The 26,898-nt window shown below is 41.7% G+C and overlaps 1 protein-coding gene across 1 annotated transcript in view; it reads right to left on the bottom strand.

The window, feature by feature from the left end:
* csmd2 (CUB and Sushi multiple domains 2) overlaps positions 1-25,695 on the bottom strand; it is a 245,697-nt gene extending 220,002 nt beyond the window's left edge. Inside the window, exon 1 of the mRNA XM_023344883.1 lies at positions 25,247-25,695. Coding sequence (XP_023200651.1) covers positions 25,247-25,442 — 196 coding nt within the window. The 5' untranslated portion in view covers positions 25,443-25,695. The remainder of the gene's footprint in view (positions 1-25,246) is intronic.
* Positions 25,696-26,898: the final 1,203 nt, after the last annotated feature.

The raw sequence follows: 26,898 nt of genomic DNA, 5'->3' as shown, positions 1-26,898 counted from the left end.
ACCGGTAAATCGAGAGCTTCGCTTTTTGGCTCAGCTCTCTCTTCACCACGACGGACCGGTACAGCGCCCGCTTGACAGCAGACGCTGCGCCAATCCGCCTGTCGATCTCCCGCTCCCTTCTTCCCCCATTCGTGAACAAGATCCCGAGATACTTAAACTCCTCCACTTGGGGCAGGACACCCCCCCTGACCCGGAGAAGGCACTCTACCCTTTTCCGGCTCAAGACCATGGCCTCGGATTTGGAGGCACTGATCCCCATCCCGGCCGCTTCACACTCGGCTGCGAACCGCTCCAGCGAGAGCTGCAGATCACGATCCGATGAAGCCAAAAGGACCACATCGTCTGCGAAAAGCAGAGATGAGATCCTAAGGCCACCAAATCGGACCCCCTCAACACCTTGGCTGCGCCTAGAAATTCTGTCCATGAAAGTGATGAACAGAATCGGTGACAAAGGGCAGCCCTGGCGGAGTCCAACTCTCACCGGAAACGAGCCCGACTTACTGCCGGCAATGCGGACCAGACTCTGACACCGGTCATACAGGGACCTGACAGCCCGTATCAAAGGGCCCGGTACCCCATACTCCCGGAGAACCCCCCACAGGACTCCCCGAGGGACACGGTCGAACGCCTTCTCCAAGTCCACAAAACACATGTAGACTGGTTGGGCGAACTCCCATGCACCCTCCAGGACCCTGCCGAGGGTGTAGAGCTGGTCCAGTGTTCCACGACCAGGACGAAAACCACACTGCTCTTCCTGGATCCGATGTTCGACTATCCGACGGACCCTCCTCTCCAGGACCCCTGAATAGACCTTGCCAGGGAGGCTTAAGAGTGTGACCCCTCTATAATTGGAGCACACCCTCCGGTCCCCCTTTTTGAACAGGGGGACCACCACCCCAGTCTGCCAATCCAGGGGAACTGCCCCCGATGTCCATGCGACATTGCAGAGTCGCGTCAACCAACACAACCCCACAACATCCAGAGCCTTAAGGAACTCCGGGCGGATCTCATCCACCCCCGGGGCCCTGCCACCGAGGAGCTTTTTAACCACCTCGGTGACCTCGTCCCCAGAGATTGGAGAGCCCAACCCAGAGTCCCCAGGCTCCGCTTCCTCAGTGGAAGGCATGTTGGTGGGATTGAGGAGGTCTTCGAAGTACTCCGCCCACCGGCCCACAACGTCCCGAGTAGAGGTCAGCAGCACACCATCCCCACTATAAACAGTGTTGGTGCTGCACCGCTTCCCCCCCCTGAGACGCCGGATGGTGGACCAGAATCGCCTCGAAGCCGTATGGAAGTCTTTCTCCATGGCCTCTCCAAACTCCTCCCACGCCCGAGTTTTTGCCTCAGCAACCGCCCGAGCCGCATGCCGCTTCGCCCGCCGCTACCCATCAGCTGCTTCCGGAGTCCCACAGGCCAAAAAGGCCCGATAGGACTCCTTCTTCAGCCTGACGGCATCCCTCACCGAAGGTGTCCACCAGCGGGTTCGAGGGCTGCCGCCGCGACAGGCACCGACAACCTTGCGGCCACAGCTCCGATCGGCCGCCTCGACGATGGAGGCACGGAACACGGTCCACTCGGACTCCATGTCCCCCACCTCCCCCGGGACGTGTTCGAAGTTTTGCCGGAGATGGGAGTTAAAGCTCCGTCTCACAGGGGATTCCGCCAGACGTTCCCAGCAGACCCTCACAACACGTTTGGGCCTGCCAGGTCTGACCGGCTTTCGCCCCCACCACCGGAGCCAACTCACCACCAGGTAGTGGTCAGTGGACAGCTCCGCACCTCTCTTCACCCGAGTGTCCAAGACATACGGCCGCAGATCCGATGAAACGATGACAAAGTCGATCATCGAACTGCGGCCTATTTAAACCCTTCCAAGAATTTTACATTTTGTTGTTTTCCAATAGTGATGCATTAATTTGTGATTTCAATGAATTGATGACCACAAAGTATTTCATTAATTGTGAAGATTGAGGAAAATGTTACACTTTATTCTTTTCAAAAAGAACATTCGAAAAATGCGCATGTGTTTTCAGTCCCCATTTCTCTGATATCGCAAAGCAAAATCCAGTGTAACCCCTCAGAAGTCACTGAAGTAGTAGTCTAATTATGTGTGAGATAACGTTAGTAAATACAGCTGCTCTGTGAAATCCTCAGAGGTTTGTCAGAGATCATTAGTGAACAAGCAGCATCATCACAACCAAGAAACAGCTGGCAGGCCAGGGATAAATTAATAGAGCAGTTTAATGCAGAGTTTGGTTATAAAACAATATTCCAAGCTTTTAACGTCTTATAGCACCGATTAACTTCTTTTCTGAACTGCAGTCCTACCAATATCAAAAAGTCCAAGCAAATGTAGTATCAAGTAATATTTTTGGGAGCGCTTTTTAACCTAGTGCAATGAAAAAAATATCTATATCAGTACAATGACAAAGGGAGTCTTGAATCTAATCAGGGAACCACTTACGAAGGTCTGGAGCAGCTGCAGATACGTAAGCTCAGGTGTCAGCAAATGTTGATGGTACATCTGTTAATCATGTTCTCCAAAAAGTTGACCTTAGTGGAAGAAAAAATGCTAACGGGAAGTTTCTGTTCAGCAGTAACATGGAACCTGGTTAGCATGGATAGAACTAAACACAGGGCAGCAATGGAGGAAAACCAATTAAAAGCTTTCAAAGACTTGAAAGTGGTTGCAGAATTCTACATTCCTGGAATTGTAGATGGAGCTACAATTGGCATGGCTTAGTTTGAAACATATTCACCGGAAGATTGTACAGTTGGCACCTTAATACAGTTAAGAACATGCAACTGAAAATGGATTTTTACAGATACTTTTCATCCATTCTTGAGCAATTTTAGGAGCGGAATCGGCATACATCTGTCTAGAGGACCTGCACCTGTAGACGCTACGAAAAGTGGTTCTATAAGGTACTGAGTTATAAAATCTCAATTATAAATGGATTGCCACATTGTCTTAAATGTATAAGACATTGTAAAGAAATGTATAAAATAAGTCCTTTCCCTTCCTCTTCACATTTGGGCATGTGAAAAAAAATTGTATGAATTATTTGCAAGGCAATGTATTTGAATAGATAAAAAAAAATACAGTAGTCTAAGTGAAGTGTAATTTCTTTGGGCAGTCCTCCTTATTGATGGCTCTTCTGCCATTTAAGTTATTATTGTGCCAGATGGATGCAGCTTCTCTTTTGAACATTTACCATCTTATCTTGTTGAAATTATATGCATTTGTTACAAATACTGTAGAGACATGTCTGTGAAAGAAATGTGCTCAAACACAATGCAAATGATCGACTAAAAGACAGCATAAATGAAATATCGAATAAATAAAATACAATTTTAAAATATGTTCATCTGAGACTATTTTTGAGAAAAAAAAGTGAAATCCACCTAATTTATTTACTATGAAACTTGAGAACTTGTGCTACTTTGTCCACAGTCTCTAATGGCTAACTAAATCCCCAAAGCTCTGAATCCATCCAAACTTTCTCTCCAAAATGTTTTTCATGTCCGACACACCTGCATGGATTACCAGGTACTAAGACAGCAGGCATGAAAACAAGATGACAATAAAAACGATTGTCTGAGAATTACTTACAACTGAAATAAATATTTTCTTTAAGAAGAAAAATGAGAAGAAAGGAGCCACAAATTAAGCTTGGACATGGTTAATCCCTGGTTAGCCACACAAGCAAATTCGGCATTTGTTGTTCCAGCTTTATTCAAGGCTTCTATCATTTGAAGGAAGGCACATCAGGCCTTTAGTGAATTCTAGCTTGCAGCTGGAAGACATGTGACACACACACACACGCGCACCCACTCCACACACACACGCAAACAAAATAATATTAACTTTTCTTTGCAAGTAAAGCTGAAAAATTGTAATGACAATACACTCCTGGGAGGACGGAGAGTGGATGTGGTTTCAGCATGGCATCACAAGCAGCAGCATAAGGATAATATCATCTCGAGTCAGAGTGTATCCATCACGGTGCTGTTGACTCTTGGGGGCCTGTCTCAGCAAAAAAGAAAAAAAAAAAGTCGACAGTAGCCTCTCAGCCGTCACTTTCCAGATCTTCATATGTGGTTGACCTCTTCCAAAAGATGCTAATGTGCGAGTGCTTGAACTCTGACAACTTGAATATATTTAGGCAGCTTGTTGCATGGAAACAAGCTGGGAAAAAAAGTTGAAAAAGAAAACGGAAGTAGATGTGAAGCCAAATAAAAGCGTCCGACATCGCCAGATTACCCGCTCCTCAAACGCAACTAACTAAACCCTGCAGAACTTACTCTTATTCTAATGACCCCTCCTTTTTTGTATTCTCAATCGTGATTTTAATCAGTAATGAAAGAAAAGAGCAAAAGCAGAAAAAAGTTCTAATTGAGAGCAATCGCTATCTGATTTTTCATTAAAGACGTTGAATAGGCTCTGCAAGCGGGTCTCCACCCAGCAATTACGTTCAGGTCAATACCAATATCCAGGTAAAGCCTCACATCCACCTCTCGCAGCTGATTTTCATAAACACAGTCTGGTCAATAATCCCTTCATCATCTCTTTCATTACAAAGCCTCTGTCAGACAAATGCCAATCAATGGCTCATCCTGGTGGTTGGCACTGATGGAGGTCAGGGTTGACTGTGAAGCTTGTACGTGGTTGGGTCCATTGGGTAATACTACAAAATAATACTGCAGAGGTCAAAGCAACTTAGTTGGTATTAATAAGTTTCATGATTAAATTGAAACATGAGAAGAAATAAATTGTCTTACAATGGCTACCTGGCGTGCAAATTGAAAAAGGAAACAAAAGGGAAAGGGCATTTTGAAAGATTAAAGCTTGTGTGTTTGTTGCAGTATAGTGAACACACAAGGCATGCTTCGCACTGCCTGTCTTAAACTTCCTTACTTTTTTTTTTTAGGATAAAGTCACAAAAATCGGTGTATTTCAATGGGATTGTATATTATATTTCAGTGAGATTTTATGTGATAGAACAAGAAAGGGTAATTAAAATAATTTTTAAAAATACAAATTACTAGGTTAGTAATTTGTATTTTTGTTAGCACGCGCACCAAACAAATACAGCCTTGTTTTAAATGTCTTAATGTATACATAATGTTTATGTGAAACTTTAAAAAGTGACCATAAAGTAAAACGGAGAGGCTCCCCAGCTATCACTAAACTACTATCTTGGAACATTAAGGTTTCCCATGCAGCTCTACGGATAAAGAAGGGTGGATCGAACCAAAACCTTTTCGCGTTCAACAGCAAGAATTTGGGCTAACAGTTCGTTCTGCACTTGACTGAATTACTCACCTTAAATGAACAAAAGCGAAATGTAAATATCACTGGTACTGAAGGAAATCTGGCCCACCAAATTAGTCCGAACTCTTCCCATGAAAGGAATGGTCAGTGGGAGGAATCTCCGTTAATGAGGGAACTTCTGAACAGCTGCTCATGCTGCATTCAGGTGCAGCTGGTAAACTAGGTTGGCGCAACCTGAAAACTCCAACGTGGTTTTAGAAAAAACTCTATTTGAAACTTCTAAACATAAATATTGACAGTGTTCAAGTGGCTATTCTCAATTACCAATACAAACATTTGCTCTGACTGCTGACTTACTCACTAATAAAAATCCAACCAAATGGAACCATGTCTATAATTTCCACTATAAGATTTTTATATGTATATATTTTAGAAAACGAGGAAATCAGATTAATTTCAGAACTCTGTTTACTGTTGACTAAAGTAAAGAAAATAAATACATTTTATTTATTTTTCTTGATTAATATACATACCAAGCCATGATTTGCAGGTACTTTTACACCCCTAATGCATCCCTCAAATCTGAGATTTTCATTTCTGGGTAGATACTTTCCTTTAAAATTACATATATGTATAGTACACAACGTTGTGTTCACTGGTGCATAATGTCAGTGCCAACAAAATGCATAGAAATTTCAAACATGTCAAAAAAAAAAGTTTTGCAAGGCACTTTTTAATAATAGGGAAACAGCTTATCAACTAGAAAATTTCTCAAGAAATTTAAACGGGACCTGCTAAAGTGTGCCAGCTGGATTGGAACCCAGCGTTTTGATGCTAAAAATTAGCATCAATGCTAAAGTAAGCTACAATGTATTCAATAGCATGTGGAGAGTCATAAGCATGTTGAGTAACATGGACTTACTCCATTCAACATGTTAAAATTTGTGTAGCCTATAAACTAAAATGAGCCAAAATGCTAATGTTAGCCTAAGTGTTACAAGTGGCATGTGTCACTAGCATGTTGTCTTACATTGACTTTCTCCATTCAGTGTGCTAAAACATGGCTAATAAATCAAATAACAGCTAAAAAAACTCATTTTAGGGAAAAGGCTATTGCTGGACTGCTAGCGGGAGGGGAGGGAGGCAGTGCACTACTAATGTGTGTGTTAATGTAAAAAAGTAAAAATCAGATGTTTACTTCGTGGCACTTCGTTACCAGAAAACCCGCTCATCTCTTAGCAACAAATATTGTTATTGTTCAAAAAACAAAAGATTTCTTCTGCTGTTTGAAATACTACTTATCTTATACTACTTACGACTTAACAAGAATTGTGCATTTGGTGAATTTGGCAGAAAAGTGAAAATGTTTTTTGTGTGTGTGTGGGGGGGGGGGGGGGGGGGTCATTGGCGGTAAATATGTTATAAAAAAAACATTCAACACAAAAGTAAAAATCAGATTTATACTTCGTGGCAGTTCATTACCAGAAAAAAATCCGCTCATCTCTTCACATCAAATTAATAAGTAATATTATTGTTTATACAACATACGCTCTTTTGAAATACTGCTTATCTGCTTAGACACAAGAAATTTATAGTTGGTAAATTTTGCAAAAGTAAAAATCATTTGTTTATTTCGTGGCACTTTGTTACCAGAAAACGCACTCGTCTCTTAGCAACAGATTAACAACAGATATTGTTATTGTTCAAAAAACATAAGGATTTTAGCCTTATTTTAGCCTTGCTTTCCAAGTGACCTGAGAGGAATGTTCACGCTTTTGTTTTGAAATTTTCAGCAAGCTTCATTTGAAAAGGCCTCACTAATCCCTTGTGTGACGGTGGTTGGATTAAACCAGTCATATAACACCCAAAACAGCAAATACCTGCTGTGAAAAAAAGGAAGGGTTTTATTTTGTTGGGTATGTGTTGCTCTTATTTTGACAGTCCAAAGTGGTTGTCAGTTTAGGTGCATCAAGTTTCATGAGTCATATGGAACTTACTTCCTTTGCTCTTCTCCCATCCTGTTTGTGTTAGGTGTTCCTGTAGTTAACACAGGAACTTAACACAAGTGAAGTGTTAAGTTGACTTAACACTTAACTTAAGTTAAGGCTTTACTGTTCCTGTAGTAAGGTGGCAGCTCTGCTCTCCTCTAGGAACTGACTGTTCCACCATCTCTGTAGTTCTCTACATCTGTGCTCTCCTCAGTGATCTATTGCTATGGTAATTAATCCTCTCTGAAAACCGTCGTGAGAGACGGAGGAGCAGACAAAGTTCTATCTCTGTTTTGAGTCCAACTGACACAAAACTGTGTCAGTTAGAATTTGTTTTGATTTGAATTTGGTTCGGATTTTTTTTCCGCTAATTACGTAGCCACGGTTACTCAAAAAGCAACGACACCACTCACGGGATCAAGCCGCTCATTTTGATATACGTATTCTGCTCAAGTTGATAACATCGATATCCTCTCTGTAAATCTCTTTCGGTTTGAGTTCTACATTACCGATCTGAGCTCACTTAACATGCATTTATGTTTGCGCTGGAGGCCATGCTCCTAATTGGCAACAATAAGAAAAATGCTGCATTACATCTTCATAACTTTAGTCTTTGCCCTGAAAGTATTTCACCATCAAAGGATGAGAAGTGAGGTAACCGAGGCTCTGTAGTTCTTGCCATTCTTTGAAAGCCAAGAGCCTTTGATTAAGTAGATCCTTCACTTCCAGCCCTGGTTGAATTATTTAAGCCTCGCCCAAGGTGCATTATGAAATTAACTGCTGACAGTCTGTGACCTACTCTAAAGCTCCTCAGTGTAAATCTGCTGGGAAAAGCCCATCCAGCAGTTGACCCCACTGACAAACCATAAAGCCCCCCCATAAAGAGACTGCTGGCCATGCTGTTTTAGCCCCTGCTAGACCACCAGCAAAGTAGAAGGTTATAGTTTCTTGGCTCATGTTTGCACAGGTGTGCCATTATGAATATGGAGTAGCACCATAAATGCTGCTTCAGCAATTAAGGTAATTGCTGTCTTATTTCAGTGTTTAATATTTTATCCCACCGCATGTTTTTGTGGTCCTGTTCACTTGGCGTTCACCGCAATGTTGTTTATGCCCAACGTCTGTGGATGTTCAACAGATATGCTGTGCAGCGCCCAGCCCACTGTGTCGCTGGCAGCATCCGCTTTGCTCCAGCCGTGTCTGCTGCGCGTGCTGCCAAGTGAGCGTACAGAGAGATGGTGTCACCTTGCTCGGGCAGAACTCCAGGACTTTACCTGTGCGTGCACAAGGCTTTGTGTGGCTGCTATTGTTTGCTTTGCAGAGACAGTTGTTTAGCAGCGGGTGTACAGAGCGGAGCTAGTGCGCCCTGACAGTTTGATAAATCGGCGGTCACTGTTGCCGCACTAAGGCGGGAAAGAGGAGGAAACAGACAGGAAGAGAGTAAAGGACAGCGAAACAGACAGGGCTTTGGGGTGGTGGGAGGGATAGAGGCCGATGGTAAGTATGGGCATGTGAAGAAACAGATTCGGAGGATCTATCAATCAATCAAATTTTATTTGTATAGCACATTTCAGCAGCAAGGCATTTCAAAGTGCTTTACATCATATCTAATGCATGTAGGGAGGAAGTGAGCAAGAAGTGCTGGAATGTGAGAAAGCACATGTCAGAGCAGTAAGAGATAATGCAGCAGAGAATGAGGGTGACTGAATAGGGAAAGGTTGGATGGGATAGGAGATTTTGAAGGTGTGACATTCATGAGAGGCCACTAAATCAGCACTGTTTGCAAAAAATATGGGTTTATGAACATTAGCAGGCTGTTTTTTTGTGTGTACATGTGTAGGGCCCCTTAAAAGTATTAATACAAGTTAAGTGTTTTCACATTGTTAAGCCAACCTAGTGTTGGTTTTGCGCCACAGAAGGCATTTGGCATGCATCTAAAAAAGTTCCCATCTGTTTTGGTTTGAACCATTCAAATGTCTTCTGTGTCACCTACACAACTAGTGCTATAGTAGAAACTACAAGTAGGACTTCTTATGGCTTTCTTCTTGCCACTCTTTAATGTACCAGATTTATAGAGTCCACAATTAATAACTGCCTTGCAGACAGCTTCTCCATCCTAAGCAAAGACTCTTTGCAACTCCCCCCAAAGCTACCATAGTCCCCTTGACCGATTCTCTGATTAGTGCCATACTCTTTCTATTCTTGGATGGTGAGCAAACACCAGCAATTACTGAGAGCTGGACTGTATTTACTAAAAAGGTGCCTTCTGAAAGCAACTAGTTTCATTATATTTAATTTAGGGGCAACAGGTGAAACAGGGTAAAAATTTTGCACAAAAACAAAACATCGACCACTTTCCCATTCCTTCCACGTCACAATAATGCGCTACTTTGTCGGTCTATCACATATAAAATCTTGATAAAAGGTTTGCAGTTGTTAAATGGCAAAATGTAGAAAAGATCCACAGGTGAAAAAAAGATAATTTAAGAGGCACCACATGTGCAGAAAGTCTTTGCCCTGGGAAACCATCATGTCTGACAGTTGTAGGCCTGCATCCCCTGCAGAGACTATGAATGGAAAGACATGTCACCATGACAAACATAATCCTAACATCTTATTCTCTTAATACCGAAACAGCATTTTGGTATTAAGAAATACCAAAGAAGAGATTCAGTCTTTTCTTTCTGATTTGTTATCCCTCTCTGTCTCTGATTTGTCCACTCGTCAGTGGTCCCAGTTTGCTGCTGAACAAAAAGGAGACGATGTTAAGAGCCTCCTGCACTTTCGGTCAATAAGAGAAGTGGCTTATGCTGTGCAGGATGAACTCATGAAGGGAATAACAAAAGTCGACTGTTTGAAGTTAGGATTTTGAAAAAAAATGTTAGGCCCCTGGACAAAAAAATATAAAGTCTGTGGCTTTGTTATTAGGAGTAAGCCTACTGTCTGGAATTGGCGAAGATTATGTTAAAAATGAAAAGCTGTTGCAAAAGAAGCAGTTCTGTTGGGGTTGGAGTCGCCATTGTGCGCAGAACAGACCACACTTTTCACCATTAAATTAGAACTCTATTATAAGTCTCCATATCACATAGAAAAACTGCATTCAGCTCTTTTTTCTTCATAAAAGAATGCATATATGCAGTCCACAGGGGGCAATGTTCATAGAAAATAAGCACCTCATATGAGCAGATGTGGATTACTTTCTGGCCTAATAAGTGGGTCCCCATAGGGTTTATAGAGCAACAACAAAGCTATTCACTGTTACTTACAGCCTGCCCCATGAGTAAACTTCAAACAACCAAATGTGGGGTTTTTATGGCTGTTGGGGTGTGTGTGTGTGTGGGGGGGGGGGGGGGGGGGGGTGTATGTGTGTGCGTGAGCACGCACTTGTGGGCGTGAGTGTACCAGTAACTACCTCCTTAGTGGGAAGATAAACCCCCCCACCTCATAGATCGTCCCAGCACCACTATTTGTCTTCTGACGTGTCAGCGCATATGCCCGCCTTGACCGCATCATAACCAAATTAACCTCGAGATGGCCACCATTAAAATGGAAATGGGCAAGCTTAGCTATCTTGCTCGCCTCCCTGCATTAGGATAATGTCCCAGCCTATGATGGCATTGGCTGCCATTCCAAACAAGCCAAATGTAGTGGAAGGGGCTGGAGATTGGCTTTGTTCTGCATTGTGTTCTCTTAAGCAGGTTTTTTTGTTGTTTTTTTTCTCACAGTGCATTCTTGTAAAGGTTGAGTTTTAAAAAGCAGAGAGGCAATAATCGCTTCAGCTTAGATAGTAAGCGTAGAAGCCAATCTTTAAAATTAGGCCTCCTCCTTTTTTATTTCTCAAATAAATCTAAAGATTCACAGATTACAAAGTGTGTTTTAAGGAATTTGAATTCAGAGTAGAGCAATCCGTTTTTAGCTATTCTCTACATTGTATATTTCATGGTTGTCTGATTATCGGTGTGTTAAATGACATAAAAGAATTGAAATGAAGCTTTTTGTGAAATAAAAACTATGTTCTGCTGAATCTTTGCTCACTCTACAACGATACAGACCAGGTCTGATCCGTCAATCCATGTTAAGAGTTTGAACAAGAAGTAAACGAATGTAGTCCGGACAGTAAAAAAAAAAGAAAACTAGCTTAGCACAGATGGGTATGAAGCTAAGCTTTATCAGAGTCCGAAGCTTATGTTTAGCTATTTACGGCACTCGCAAATGCTAGCAAACCATTTCTACCTTGTCTATCACTCTATCACAGTTTCTTGTCCATAGTTGGTAACAAACCCAGCTTTTACTAGCTAGCTTTGTCAACACAACAGAAAAACTTGAAAACTTCCTCCTTTCTTACTTCAAAATAAGAGTCTCGAACACAGACTCATAAGCATGCCAATTTTAAAACTCTATGTTAAGCGCAGAGGTCACTAGTTGTCAAAGTACCACTGGTATTGTATGATGTAAACCCCAAGACAAATAACTACTTAACAGAGTTAAGAATAAACAGACCCAAAAGATTAGTTGGTCAAGTATAGTATTTGCCATAAACGGAAACTCTTGAAAGAAAAGGCAGATGGAGAAGTGTTCAAGAAATCCCAGGAGTCTATACACAGGACTGTGTAACAGTGAATAAGGAAAACAACATGGTTGCTACATATCTTCTGTCCTACTTGCCTTCGAAGTCTAAAGAAGAATTTGGGAAAAACATAAGACGGAAGTTAAGTAGAATTTGGTAAATGTCTCCAGTGATTTAGTCATTTTGCTAGTTGCTATTAGCAAAGCAATGATGGAAGGACAATATTTATTATATTTATTTCTAGAATATGTGACATGTTTAAATTCACAATGGACATGGGGACAATTTAGAGCAGGGGTGGGCAACTCCAGGCCCTAAGGGCCGGTCTCCTGCAACTTTTAGATGTATCTCTACTTCAACACACCTGAGTCAAATAATGAGGTCATTAGCAGGACTCTGGAGAACTTGACTGCACTTAGGAGGTGATTCAGCTATTGGATTCAAGTGCGTTGGACCAGGGAGACATCTAAGAGTTGCAGGACTCTGGCCCTCGAGGACCAGGATTGCCCACCCCTGATTTAGAGTGAGCAGTTAACCTATCTAACAGTGCCCAAACAGAACCCACATATGTACGGAGAGAACATACAAGGTCCATGCAGAAAGACTGAGATTTGAGTCCAGGACCTTGTTGCTGCCAGGCAAAAGTGCTACCAACTACGCTACTGACATCAGGATCAGAACTCTTCTGATTTTTAGGTCTTCATGCAGTTTATAGAAGGCCCCCAAAAATTTAAAGTAAAACTCCTGTCAAACTGCATGCTTAATCTGTCTCTCACTTGAAGAAATTAGTATTTACTGAGATGCCACTTGCTCTTACTAGTTGGAGACCCACTGGTTTAGACTGACACAGCAAAGAGATAGACAGCACTTTGTGGGTCAGAATTTACTTTGACATGTAATATTATGACATTTTATCTCATGGCGTGGCGTCTCGCAGAGAACCCTTCTTAAATGGAAGAAAAAGAGTTTGCATTTTCATGAGGATTAACATTCTTGGATGCCTATTCATGTCCAAAAATGGGGCAGGAAAATGTGGAAGAAAGCGATGAAACCAAGCGGCGCATGCGTTTCAAAAATGATGTAATGCCTTTTTCTTTTCTTTTTTTTTTGACATTTTGGTTCAAGGATTGTTTTTTATTTTTAATTATTGTTGATTTATTATTAATGCTCGTACGACTGGCCACAGACCGCGGTGATACACAGAAGTCGTAGTCTGCACTTAGCAGTGGATTGCAGTCTGCCTCCGCAGGATGAGAAACGTGCAAATTTAACAACAAACTAGTGTTTCAGTATTCAATATAAACCCACATTTAGCCAAGGAAACATCTGTAAGATCTGGTTGCTACAACAGTTGAGAACTCTTAACATTAATACAGACGACAACCGATCAGACGTGTTCGCCGGTACGCGCCCGCATGGGGCTGCACGTCACCAGAAGCAGCGTTGCGCAGCTCCTTTGCTGCTGCTGCATGTTTACGACCGCATCTCGGCGTCACACGGGCACTAACGTTACAATAATTATGAACTCATAAATGTTTTGCCGTGCCCATCGGACTAGCATGATGTCACATAAAGTTGTCCATATCCCTCTGTCTGATGCAGTCAGTGGGAAAGACAGAGCACTGCAACAACCCTTTTAAGGAACAGACGGATGCGGTGCTTTAACGTCTCGTCTCCACGCCTCGGTGCTTCCCGACTCGAGAGTTAGCATTAGGACAGAGAGCTGACACAGTTAGCTCTGCTGGGACACTCGGTGGCTTTGCATTTCAGTTCAGTTATTCTCTCAGTTAAATTGTGATTTGACCGGAGTCAGTAGGCTAAACAGGTTCATTTAGCCCACATGGGGTAACGTTTAATGCAACCTCTTTGAAATCAGTGACTGTAGGGTGAGGCAAATGGCACTTTTGACAAAACAAACTTGGTACAGTCTGCTTAAACTTAACTTAAATCACATTCTTTTAAATCAGAAAAAAAAATACATCTTTAGAAGGCATTCCGCTCCAGAAAGTGTCAAAGAAAGACACAGCGCAAGTACCAGCAACAAAAGCAGACAGAGCTGACACTCAATAAGTACTCAGCAGACACTCAGACAAACATATATAAAACTGTAAATAAGGGGACATGTGTATACTGCTCCGTGCTGACGGCGCAGATGTCCCACTTATGGCATCCACAGTCTCTTGAATTTCTTTCGAGGATCTGATGATGCCTATGGCAACACGTACATGCGCAAGAGCTTAAAAAATATGCTTCGATCTGGTTGGAGGGCTCATATGTGTGGTCATATGTGTGGTGTGGAAAAGCCCACATGCATAGATTATTCCCATAGATCTTCGGTTCAGAATGCTAAACAAAAAAAAAAACACACACACACGAGAAGCTGGTAGAAATACACATTTTGAATGAATGTATGCTCACACTCTTATTTGTTATTAGGGACTGGTGAAAAGAGCACAATGGAGCATGTGTTCTCCCAGACAGAGGAAGCGAAGGGAGGAGCGGGGCAGTTTCCTTCCAGCTGGGTCATATTTAACCCACGGTACTGTCGCTCCTGCCAAAAGGACATGCAAGGCGTCCAATTCTATCCCCACTGATGACAAAAAAAAAACGGGAAAAAAACAATCGTTACACTAAAATAAACTTTTGTATTCTTATTTGCATGAAAATGTTTAACTAGGTCTGCATTAGCCTGGCCTCCCTCTGACTAACAGCCCTTTCCACAACCTGTTCACCGAGGTTTGGAGTTAATCAATAGACGGTAGCTCATTCAGAGTCAAAGATACTCTTCTTCTTGAGGCACCTCTCTTTGTGCATAGCTTCTATTCAGCCTCAGTAGAAATGAGCTTTCCACAAAATAATACGATGAGACTAAAGGCTTGGTGAAACATATATGTCTGATCTGTAACAGTTCATTTCAGGCTAACCCTGGATTATCTATTGATAAAGGGAAGATGAGTAAAGAAAAAAACGATGCTTGTTGTTCCCATGACAACACTATACAGGCGGATACAAAAGGCAAGACCATTAATTTATCCTTACTAAAGTCTGCTTAATGTGCAAATTTAGCTTTTCACGCACAAACCCACCAGTGTATGCAGCCTTACAATGCACTACTCAGATGTCTGAAATAATTTCTTTTCCCCCAAACCCGACCCCTCTTCCTGCCTTCTTGATGCTTGTAAGCACAATTGTGTGCGACACTGACGTGTGAAACAGCGAAAGTCAATTATCACCTCATTTTCATTCTTCTCACATGCGAGAGCAGAGCGCCTGGAGTTTGCTCCCGTTTTGGAAAAAAAAAAAAAGAAAAAAAAAAAAAGCCACACGCAACCTCCCACAAGTTTCCCCCCAAAATTACACCAGAAGTCAGTCGAAGTCAATAGCGTCGTTTAACGTGTGACGTGCCTCTCTGAGGCAAACACGCAGATGAGCGGTTTGAGCAAAGCGCAAGCGAAAGATCATACGTGAGCATGTGCTCCCCGTTTGACGAGCTTGGATTAAAGCCAGAGCATGTAAGCACCGATCCAAAGGTCAGACTGTGACTGTCCCAGCAGGGCAATTCCATCAATCACATAGAGTTGGATGAGCAGGCGATCAATCCGAGTTACTTCTCGCAATGGTACACTTTAACCTTTCAACTCAGATTCAACCATGCCCCCAGGGGGAGGCTTGACTGACAGCTTGTGAAGCACAGTTGCAAGTGATGAGTTTCACGTGTAATTATATTGCTTCTGCTACATGTGTAGCACCATTTGCATTCCCACATGCATGTCCATGTTGGATGTGGAACAAGCATTCATCAATTATTGACCCTTTGGGGAAGATTTAAAAAAAAAAAAAGAACAAATAAACATTTTGAAAGAGTCAGAAACGTAACAAAGTCAGGCTCAATTAGCCTAGAAACGTGTAGTTTGTAGTTTCAAGAATCTATCAGCTTGAGCCTAATTCACGCCATGTAAGACACAGACTATGGTTTCAAATATCCAACGCAGTTCAGAGTTTCAGTAAATTCAATTTCTCTTTCTCCTGAAATATGCAGCAGTACTTTAAAGTCAAAAGACTCAAAAGCTCACTCCATTTAAACTTGTTAAAATGTCTCTGTTTTCATAATTGATGGTCATCCATGCTAGTTCTATGGCATCCTTTGTTATTCAGGTTTATTCCTGTTCCATTCAATGTATTTTAAAATCAACACTAAATCCAGGAAGCTTTTCAACACAGATCTTATTTCTTTTACTAATTAGCTAAACAAATATCTATGTCTGCCATTCAATCAATCAACCAATCAATGAATCATACTTAAAAAATAGCAGCACAACATGATTTATGGTAAATATAAAGAAGAGACAAACAAAAGATAAACTACTACTGAGCTGAGAAAAGGTATTATCTAATAAAAATGTATTTAAAATATTTGGTAAACACAAATATTAATGTTGATTTGATGGGCATCAACTGTAGTCGTGGTAATCACGCTGACTATGATTCTAAGATGCATAATTTCCAAAATCCTGGTGATACTGTGGTGGATGGCGACTGTGGGCAACACCAGCTGAATTCTACTGTCATTTTGCTATAATTGGTATAAAACATTCCATCTTTTACTCAAATGAAATAAAAAAGAAACCAAACATCCACCTGCTCATGTTTATGTGGTCACTATAGTAAGCACTGCAGCACAGCTAGGTGCAATCAGGATGGTAGAAAAGCAGCTAAAAACTGCAGTGAGCCATTTCTTAAAAAAATAATAAGTGGCTATCAATATGTTTCTTTTTTTTTTTTTTTTAGCTTTTTTATTCGGCAACCTTGTATTCTATAGTAGTTGGTTTAGAATTTTCCGAGCAATCACCGAGGTAGTTGTTTTTTAATGAATGTACCTACTCTTAATATTACGGAGCCATTTTTAGTGGACAGCTGAACCCATGCTTTAAACAAAGACACAAGTGTCATAAAATTTGGTCAAACTGAGCCAAACATAAGAACCTCGGTGATTAACCTCAGTAGCTACAAACTAAATGTTTACCATAGCAGTTTCGCACATAAAGGATGACAACTATTCAAGAACAGTGTTGTATAAAGTACTGAAATCTCAGAGTCAAGTAAAAGTACAAGTACCTCTCCAAAATACGACTTTGGTAAAAGTCGAAGTCACTGACTGAAATGTTACTTGAGTAAAAGTCCTAAAGTATCTGAAACTTCTTGTACTTAAGTATGGAAATTACTGTAAAAATGGATGTACTCAAGTAATGTAATGAAAAGTACAAGTAAAAAGTAAAACAAGGCAAGTTTGAATGACATTTCTTATATTTTGGTAAACTTGTCAAATAAACTTAAAATAATGTACCCAACCAAGTGCAGGCAAAATGAAACCTGCTAATAACTTGTTCCAGTTTTAAAGAGTAGCACATGTTAATGGTTTGTGGTTTTGAACTTGCATGCCTTTCCTATATTCGTTAAATTTAGTCTAAATTGCTATCGCTATGGCTTCTGTCCCCCATTGAACTAGGGTGACCAGACGTCCTCTTTTTCCCGGACATGTCCTACTTTTCAGACCTAAAAAGATGTCCGGGGGGAATTTAAAAATTGTCCGGGATTTTGGTCAATTGCCTCAAAACACATTACATAGCTTACAGTGCATTATAGGGCACGGCGCTGCGTGTCACGTAATCCCTGAGCCGCGTCAGTGCGGGCAGCACTCTTCTCTGTTCGGCCCCCCCACCCAACCGGTGTAAGGTGTTCTGATTTCTGATTTCCCCAACAATGGGAGAAGCAAAACAGGTGTATCCTATTGGAGGTGATGAACAAGCCCAGGCAAGCAGGCTACGGACTTTGTTCGGTAGCCTGCTTGCTACTTGCTAATCAGTAGGTGGGGTCAAAACACTTTGTTTCTCTCTCTCGCTTTTTTGTAACGAGTAACTAAACCATACATTGAAAATGTATCGGAGTAAAAGTACGCAATTAAGTTCGGAAATATAGTGAAGTAAAAGTGAAAGTCATCAAAACTTTTCATACTCGAGGAAAGTATGAAGTACTCCAAAATATACTTAAGTAAAGTAGTGAAGTATTTGTACTTTGTTACTATACAACACTGTTCAAGAACTACATTCTTTTTTTTAAATTATCACCCAGCTGTGCACCTTATTAAAACTTTTTTAAAGGTTTTTTTTTTTTTTTTTTTGAAAACAGTTAACACATTAACGCACATATAAAGTATAGTTTTTGTCACATTTGGATTTTATTACCTGGAGTCTGAATGACTGGCTGTGTCTCTCAGTGTTATGAATGTTGGTCATTACCAGCTGCTGCAACGGGCTCTTACCGCAAATATTTACAAAGCCATTACAGGCGCAGATGCAGATGTATAATTAGTACTCTCGGCAGACTTTTGGTTGCAGCAACAGTCACGCTGCCTTACTAGATTTAAGTATTCACATGAATGGGTAAATTATTACATGGCATTCGAAATTTAAGGTGTCCTCATGAACCCATTGACTTGCATGTAAGTGTTTGGGGTTTTTTGGGGGGGTATGACTGATAAGGGTTGAGCATGCTTCGGTGAAACTCGGATACACTCAGATATAACATGGCTGTAATAAAGTTTCAATGAACAGACGTTACTGTCAACACAAAATAAAATAGTGAATAAAGGCAAGTGTAGAAATCTGAAAGATATTGGTTTGATGTGGATATGTTTTAATCAGTGATGTAGGAAGACTTATTATTGTAATATTTATTTGCTGTTTGGAAGAAACAAAACCAGAACAAGAACTTGGGACATTTTTGCAACTCTTCTAAAATGCATACAAATGAACATGTGTTGTATTAGTTAGGAAATATGCCTGTTCCCAAATTACAATGCTTGTTTCTCAAAATGTTGTTGTTCTGAATAAATTAAAACACACAAATTGTAACCATTGGATTAAAAAAAAAAAAATCTGTCATCTTTAGGTCATTTTCATGTGGCGTCCAAAATTACAGTGAACACATATCAATGTCGGCAAGTACAAATGACTAAGCATTTTTTTCATTCCTATTTATTAAATCCTTATCCATCAGTAGCCTTCCAAACAGAGCATCGTTAAATCTTCGGCTTGTCTTCTGCTGGTCTAAAATCTAAACTTGAACAAATCTCAAAATAGTCTTCCCCGGTGTGGGAGTACAAGTCGCCTCCCACACACTCTCGATGCTTCTCTCCACACGATGACTCTACCTTGTTCCCAGAAAAAAGGCCAGTGACAGATTGCCTATACGGCAAACGGTGAGAAAGGCTGAAGTGGGGAAGCAAAAGACAAGGACAAGGACAAGGTACCTCCTTCCTGATATCTAATCTTCAATCTCTTGGATCACTGGTGTCTGATAAGAGCAGTGTAATTCGAGAAACTAAAAAAACGCTGCAAGTAAAATCTCTGTCGTGACAAGACAGACGGGTCATCTGTGTCTATCTTTTGCTTTTCAGGGATTTACAGTAGCTGCTTCATGCTTCCTCACTCCCCACAGCGGTCACATAATATGCAGATATCCATATAGGAATCCTTGACAACGTCGCCTGAAGCTTATAAAAACGACGTCCTTTTTTATTGCAGTATCATAGTGTCATATTTGAGTACATTTGATCAAGTGGGAAACAGAGAAATTTGTGTCAAAACATTAGTTTTTTCCAAAATCGCCAGTGACAAAACAACTGATTAGAAATCAACCTGCATTTTCTTCATTTTATGCTCTACTTTTGAACAGCGGTGACAGGTACCAGGAACCTAAAAATATGCAAGCCACCAACCTTTGATTCTTAGGCATATAAAAATGACGTGACACAGGTTTATTTCTTTTAGCCGCTGGGCGAGTTCTTATATCAATACTCTCTTTCATCCATGATGGGGGCTCTATGATCCTGTGGGCCTGGTTCTGTTTCAAAAGGCCTGGTTTGAGTGCAAGTCATCAGAAGCTCTTCTAAAATGCCAGGAAGTTTCTTGGTTGTTTCAGCAGGATGACGATCTAAAACACACGACCAAGTCAATAATTACCACAAGAAGATATGTACTTACAATGTAGTGCTGCCATACAAGATGAATTAATGAACATAACTATAAAAGCGGCACCAAAAATGGTGCCTGCAAGTAAAAACTGAGCCAAATATCCAAATTTATTAATTTAATCTTAAGCTCAGGGGCATAGTGAACATTATATCCTATGTATGTGTCTCTCCAACAAAGACTTTCTCAAGTTGTGTTAGATTTGAAGGAACTGTCTTTATAACAGATGCCTACAGACATATAAAAATTGTCGGTTAACGTGTTTGGAGTAAAATTAAAGAAGGGTAACATCAAACTTTAGCGAATCTGATGTCTATGTTTTGTGTGTTTTTTTTGCGAATGTAAATCTTTGTTTCATTTCATGTTTTTTTGTGTGTGACGTAACTGGCGAAGTTGGATGTTTGGCTGCATTTTATCTCAGTGGGTGTCTGCATGTGCGTGAAATTATGTGTGTGTACCGATGCGGTGCTGTAATCGGCGTGACGAAGTGCGGCGACAGAGCCCAGACCATCTGGAGACAGAGGACGGCATGAATCACCAGAGCGATACGACAAAGGAGGGAGCGGCAACCTAGAGGGACGAAGGTCCAACGGAAAAAGACGGAGGAGTGCGCCGGCACATCAGCTGCCTGATGGGTAAACTAAGGCGAGGAAATCCAAAAGCTTTGTGGGTTCTCTTACGGATTTTTTTTCCCCCCGCAGCTCACAACCTCCGTGTCGACAGTTTCATCTAATCACTCTCTGAGTAAATGGAGGCGGCAACTCACAAAGTCATCCAACCACACGCATACATGTGCCCACAAGCTTACTTACAAGCTGTTAGTTGTTAAAATAGGTGTCTGCTTGTTGCCTGATAAGAAAATAAGCTCTCCAAATAGATGATTTGCCCAGAAAGGGGGGGAGAGGGTGGGAATCACCCAGCTCTAAAAAGGCACCAAAACATAGAGGTCAAATTAATGCTCAGCTGCTGGAAGATTATCACCCATCTACAACAATATCCTCTCTTTTTTCCCCATCTCTGTGCATATCCTCCCATAGTAACACATCTTTATGATCAATATCTTTATCAACGGATCACTTTGGCTCTTTTGCTAAAGCACAGAAACGATGACAAGGCGGCATTACCCCTCTAGTTATCACCAGGGATAGCGCTCGGTTTTCCTCAGCAACAATTCATGTTGAGGTATCGGGAAAAGCAGATCATATGAACTACAAGAGCGGATAAGAAGTGAGAACACCTAAATCACTGTTTTCACGAGATTTAATCCACTGTTAACGATGCCGGTCAGAAATCCACTTCCACTGTTAAATATAAATAAATTTTGGGAAGAATAAAAAAAATTAAATAAAATAAACAACAACAAATATTTGAGTAACGGCACAAAAGTTAGAATAAAACGTGCAAGCCACGCAGGATTGAAATTATACATACAGTACAGGCTTGAATACGTATAGAAAAATCCACATTAATACTTCAAAACTGCATCTTTACAAAAGGGTTTTTTTACTCCTCAACAGCATTAAGACATGACTTTACATTTATAATGCGGGATGTCAGGGCAGTAGGTCTTCCACAGCACTTCAACCCTTTCCTGGGTAAGGCTAAGGTCGAAGAAGTGCGGCAGAATCTCAAAGAGCTGCTCTGCACAAGCTTTTGAGACCCTGAGGCTGGCATTATTTGGACCTCTCCAGCTGACTTCCAGACAAACAAACAATCTCTATCATCGTCTTTTCTTTTTGTCACAGGTTGTCTCTGGACAAGTGGTTTTTCTCACCAAGCACAGAAAGAATCTGATTTGCCATGAGAAGGTCTTACTTTGGAGATGTATGAGCACACCTCAGTTTTGCTTCAAACGAGTCCCATTGTTTCTTTTTCTTTTTTTTCCCTTTTCTTTCCTTTTTGTTGACAGTCATGTTTTGGGATGTAGAGGGGAATCCGATGGTAAATGGACTGAAGTTAATAACAGCTTTTCTAGCCATACTGACTACTCAACGAGCTTTCACCCATCCACACGCGTCTGTAGACCAATACACAGATGAGTAGACAACTTGGGTGAGCGTGTCTTGACACCATCTGGACCTGCAGCCTTGACAAGTGCCAGGAGGAATCTACTCTACCCACTGGGCCACAGTCACCCCAGAGTCCCACACCGGGCCTTTTCCTTCTACTCTTCTGTTTGAAATACACTGAAGTTGCTAGTTGCATTCCACTCTGGGAATACAATAGTTTGGATAAACCACTAATAGACCGAAATTAATTTATTATTTATGTCAAGTTGAGTGGATGTAAACTCCAGGCTGATACTATTGCTTCACCAAACATGCATTAGGCAGCATTTAACTCCCCCCAGAGAAAATATTTGTTCAAAATGCATTAAAAAGTGGTGTTACCTTACTGAATGATGAAATAAGATCTAGATGATCATATATATATATATATATATATATATATATATATATATATATATATATATATATATATATATATATATTTTTTTTTTTTTTTTTTTTTTTCTGGATGAAAAGTTATATAGTTATCTAAAGTCGTTTTGTTAAGTATTTTTAGGTCATTTTAGGCCACACCTAAAACAGCCATAAATAGATCTTTATGAATGTTATTGGATTTTTAACAGGTGTAAACAACATATTGAGAACATTTCCTCCTAAAACCCCTTTAACCTTACTTAAATTATTAAATTCAACAACGACAATTTACTCAACAGGTGACGTGCCTCCTGTTTTGTCACTTAAATCGTTTCAATTTCGACGCTATTCATTGCAAAAAAAATAAAAATAAAAAATACACCCACCAAATATATGATCTAAGAAGCTTAATCACTAACTCGCTGACTATGTTTTAACAGAAAAGAAAAAAAAAATTTGCTCTTTGCGACGGATTAATTTCCGCTAAAAGCGTTAGCTCCTGCTGCGGAGTCTGTTGCTTGCGGAACTGTCCGCGGTGCTGATCCGAACTTTCTAATCCGTGCGGCGGATTCTGCTGCGTCCTGTCAGCCAACCTCCGGACACTCCCGGTCACTCGCTGCTGGTTAAACTAGCAAATTAGCAAATTCACAAAGCCTCAAATGCAGGAGACACTTGAATGTGCTAACATTGCAGCGCGCTAGCGAGCTAGCAGGCGGGGCCACCCACGGAATTAGAAAGTAAGTGGTAAACTGTTTCAAGCATCCAGACCCTCAACAAAATCAACATAACTTGCATAACTTTATGGTTAATTACAGGCGTAGGCCTACAGGACGTGATCTGGCGTAAACCAACGTCACGACAAAAGGAAGTTGGAGATAGAAAATGTAAAAAAAGATATGCATCACACGGGGGGGGAGACGCGTCGCCCTCAATCAATTTCCTTCCCCTTCACTTTGCTGTTAAATGAATGGAAGCTTATTTAACTTTTTTTTTTGTTATTGTTGAAAAATGGGGGGTTATCTGGGCCAGCTTACTATTCAAACAAAATAGTTGACACTTTTAGAAGAGAAGGAAGCAATCAAAGGAGGAATAGTTAATAAATGCAAGCAGGGATTTTACAACAAAAAAAAGGAGGAGGCAGGAAGGTTGGGATTCATTGGGATTTTGGCACATTCTTTTCAGTTATTGGACTTTAAAAATAATAATAATAATAAAAATCTTGCTTTGGCTTTAATAAAAAGTGACCAGGAAAGGTCCCATTCTGTTCCCTCTCCGCTGTGTAGTGCGAGGCTCTGGTGCCGCTCAATGGGGGGAAGGGGCAACTGCTGGTGGCTGCGGCAGCACCGCCAGACCTCATCAGCACCGGGAAAGCGTCAAACATAAAAGCCGGTTTACTGCCGCCACTCCAAGCACAAGTTGTTACAAGTCTCTTCCGCTCTCCAGACTTTAAAAAAAAAAAAAGAAGATGAAGAAAAAAGTGTGTAATAAGTTGGAGTCGATCTATTGGCTGAAACCCCCCCGGTGGAGAGTGGAGACAATAAAAGCTCCCTGGGTACAAATAAAACAATATGACGTAGAATGGGATTTACTCAAGTCGAGGGGAAAATGCGTCGCTCTCATCAGGACTGAGCTTATAGCTTCAACAGTACAGGTGACGTGTTGGATCAAAAAGTGGGAGACAATGTGCGCAGAAAGGCCTGAAAGCTTCAAGTTTCACCCACCACCACCACCCTTCCCTTAAACTCAAGCTGCCCAAGCTAAAGGTTGGGAGAGTCAAATTCATATTGTGGCAGTATTCTTAACATTTCTTGTTTGCTTTTCTTTCTTTTTTCTTCTTCTTCATTTTGCTAAAAATAGGTGCTCGCTCATTGGTGCGGAGCCAAGACAGAGATAGAGCGGCTGCCTTTCTCTCTTTTTTAAAACAGATCCCCACTCGGTTCTTCCCCCCTAAGAAGGTTTTAAATAACATCGTGAGTTGTTGTTTTTTTTTTCTTCTTCTTCTTCTTCTTCTTCTTCTTCTTCTTCTTCTTCTTCTTCTTCTTCTTCTTCCTTCTTGATGCAGATGAGCATCGCCTTGAAGGGAGCCCACTCGGTGAGTGGAAGTATAGATGAACGGGAAGAGTGGCAATCTGTTGAATGCTCGAGCTCGTGCTGCTTCAAGGTTTGTGACAATTGCGCGCGCACAAGAGCGCAGGACGACCCGACCTGAACAGACGGAGGCTGAGAGAAACTCTTTGCAACACCAATGCTACTTTAGAGAGAAGGTAGCACAAAAAGAGTAAGATTTATCTATGCACTCTCTCCCTCACTCTCTTTCTGCCTCACACACACACACACACACACGCATACACACACACACACACCAGCTCTCGGACTCTGAACAGCATAATAATCAGCCTCCTTCTTGTCCATCTCAACGGATTTCCTCATGAGGGCAAATGCATGCTGTGTCTCTTTTACCACGGGAAGAGAAATAATAAAAAAATTTTTTTAAAAAAACCTTCCCCCAAAACAAGCATCCTGTTTCTTAATGGAACCAGAATCCGATGAGTCAAGGATGTCGAGTCCTGAGGATCTGCTGCCACCAAAACACCCAACCTCCAGCAGCTAGCTAGCTTTTCTTTTTTTTTTTTTTCTCAAAACTTTACGTGGTTGACGAAACAGCGACGTCACACCGAGATCGATCCGTGTAAAACACTTTTTTTTCTTTTTTTAAAGAGCTTCTCCGGCGTGCGGGTTGCGTGATTTGCATTCAGTCAAGGACTGATGAGGTGGAGGGAAAGAGTGGGCGGTGGAGTGTGCGGGGGTAAAGCCTGCTGCATTTATTTATTTATTTTTTTTTACACGTCTTCAGCTGAAAAGATTGGGGGAGAATTGTGAAGGGAGAGAGAGAGAGAGAGAGAGAGAGAGAGAGTGTGTGTGTGTGTGTGTGTGTGTGGGGGGGGGGGGTGCAGAAAACTCACCCTCAACTGTGGCGACCAGCATCAGCAGCCCCATGTAGAAGAGCAGCACTCGGCTCCGACAGCAGCGCGCCTGAGCTCCAGCTTTCATCAGAGCTGCTAAAACCCCAATGCCATCATCTCCCTTTCTGCATACGGATTCCGCTCTCCTTCCAAGTCCCGGTGCTCCGTCCCGATCCCGATTTGAAGTGGCGGTCATGGCAGGGTCTCTCTCTCTCTCTCTTTTTTTTTTCTTTCCTTTTTTTCTGGCAGGCACGATGAGTTCTCAGATGCTCAGAAGAGGGAGATTCACTCGGTGTCGGAGCTGAGAAAAATCCCAATGCATGGAGGAGGCTCGGATCTCACAGCTGGACTGAACCATGTCATGCGGGGGACCAAAAGGGGGCTCAGAGTCTCTCTCTGATAAGATAGATTTCACACCTAAAAGGCAAACCGTAGGGTGGTGGTGGGGTGGTGGGGGTGGGGGGGGGGGAGACAGAGAGAGAGAGAGAGAGAAGGAGAGGGAGAGAGAATTGGCCAGTGATTTACCCACCACCTCCAAAATGAAATTAATAAATAAGATCACGAAAATCTCTCCTCCGCTCCAGAAATGTAACTGATGGTACCCAAATCCAACAGAGCTCGCTCTCTTTCTCTCTCAATTTCTCTCGTTCCTCCTTTTTGTTTTTTAATCTAAACAGTAGGTTGATTTTACTTCCAGTAAATCCACGTTTGAGCTCGTCATTAGACGGAGATTCATAAAAGGCGCCCCGTCCAAAGGAGATGTTATCCAACGATCCAAGAAAAGAAGAAAAACCACAAAAAAAAAAGAACCAAAAAAAAAAAGAAAAGAAAACCTCTTTCCTCGACGGCTTGGAGAAGTTTTCGAGCCCGCAGCCTCGGAGCGTGTTCAGTCAGTGATCGGAGGATGCGGTCGGTCTGTCTGTGGTAATCCCAGCATCTATCGCAGCGAGCGGCCACGAAGCGTCGACTCGGGGTCTGCGCGACGCCAAGATTCAGACTGCAGACCTGCTCTCCACTCTGCGCGTCTCTATCTCTCCTCGGTGTCTGCCCACCCGCCTCTTCCCTTCTCTCTCTCTCTCTCTCTCTCTCTCTCCCTCACACACGCACACACACACACACACACACACACACACACACACACACACACACACACACACACACACACACCCACACACACACACTTTCTCCTCTGTCCTTTGAGATCAGTTCAGAAGATGTTTGCAGTAAAGTCAATGAATGAAGATGCTCCACTCTACTCACTGAATCTCAAATAATAATAATAATAATAATAATAATAATAATAATAATAATAATAATGTAAAAGACTCAGGTCTTCTTCTGTTTTGCTAAGGCGTGACTTGGGGGCCATCCTGTCCGCCCATTAAGACCAATCATTGGACTCGCCCAGCAGTTTAACCTGCTATGTTCACATTCTGCTTATTACACGGAAATGGATGCCAAACTAGCCGGAACTATTGCCCCCCCCCCCCCCCCCCCCATACTCAGTAAATTTGAATTTCACTTCCATTTTTGCACAGAATTATTATAATTAGTTCTCGATACGCTTGGGTGGGTGGGTGGGTGGGTGGGGGGGGGGGGGGGGGGGGGGAGGAGCAGGGAGCGGGACCGCGCTGCTACTTTTGCTTGTATCG

Source organism: Xiphophorus maculatus, chromosome 13, assembly GCF_002775205.1.
Source record: "Xiphophorus maculatus strain JP 163 A chromosome 13, X_maculatus-5.0-male, whole genome shotgun sequence".
Lineage (NCBI taxonomy): Eukaryota > Metazoa > Chordata > Actinopteri > Cyprinodontiformes > Poeciliidae > Xiphophorus > Xiphophorus maculatus.
Note: the sequence above shows the minus strand (reverse complement) of the source record. Positions and strands in the feature narration are given on the sequence as shown.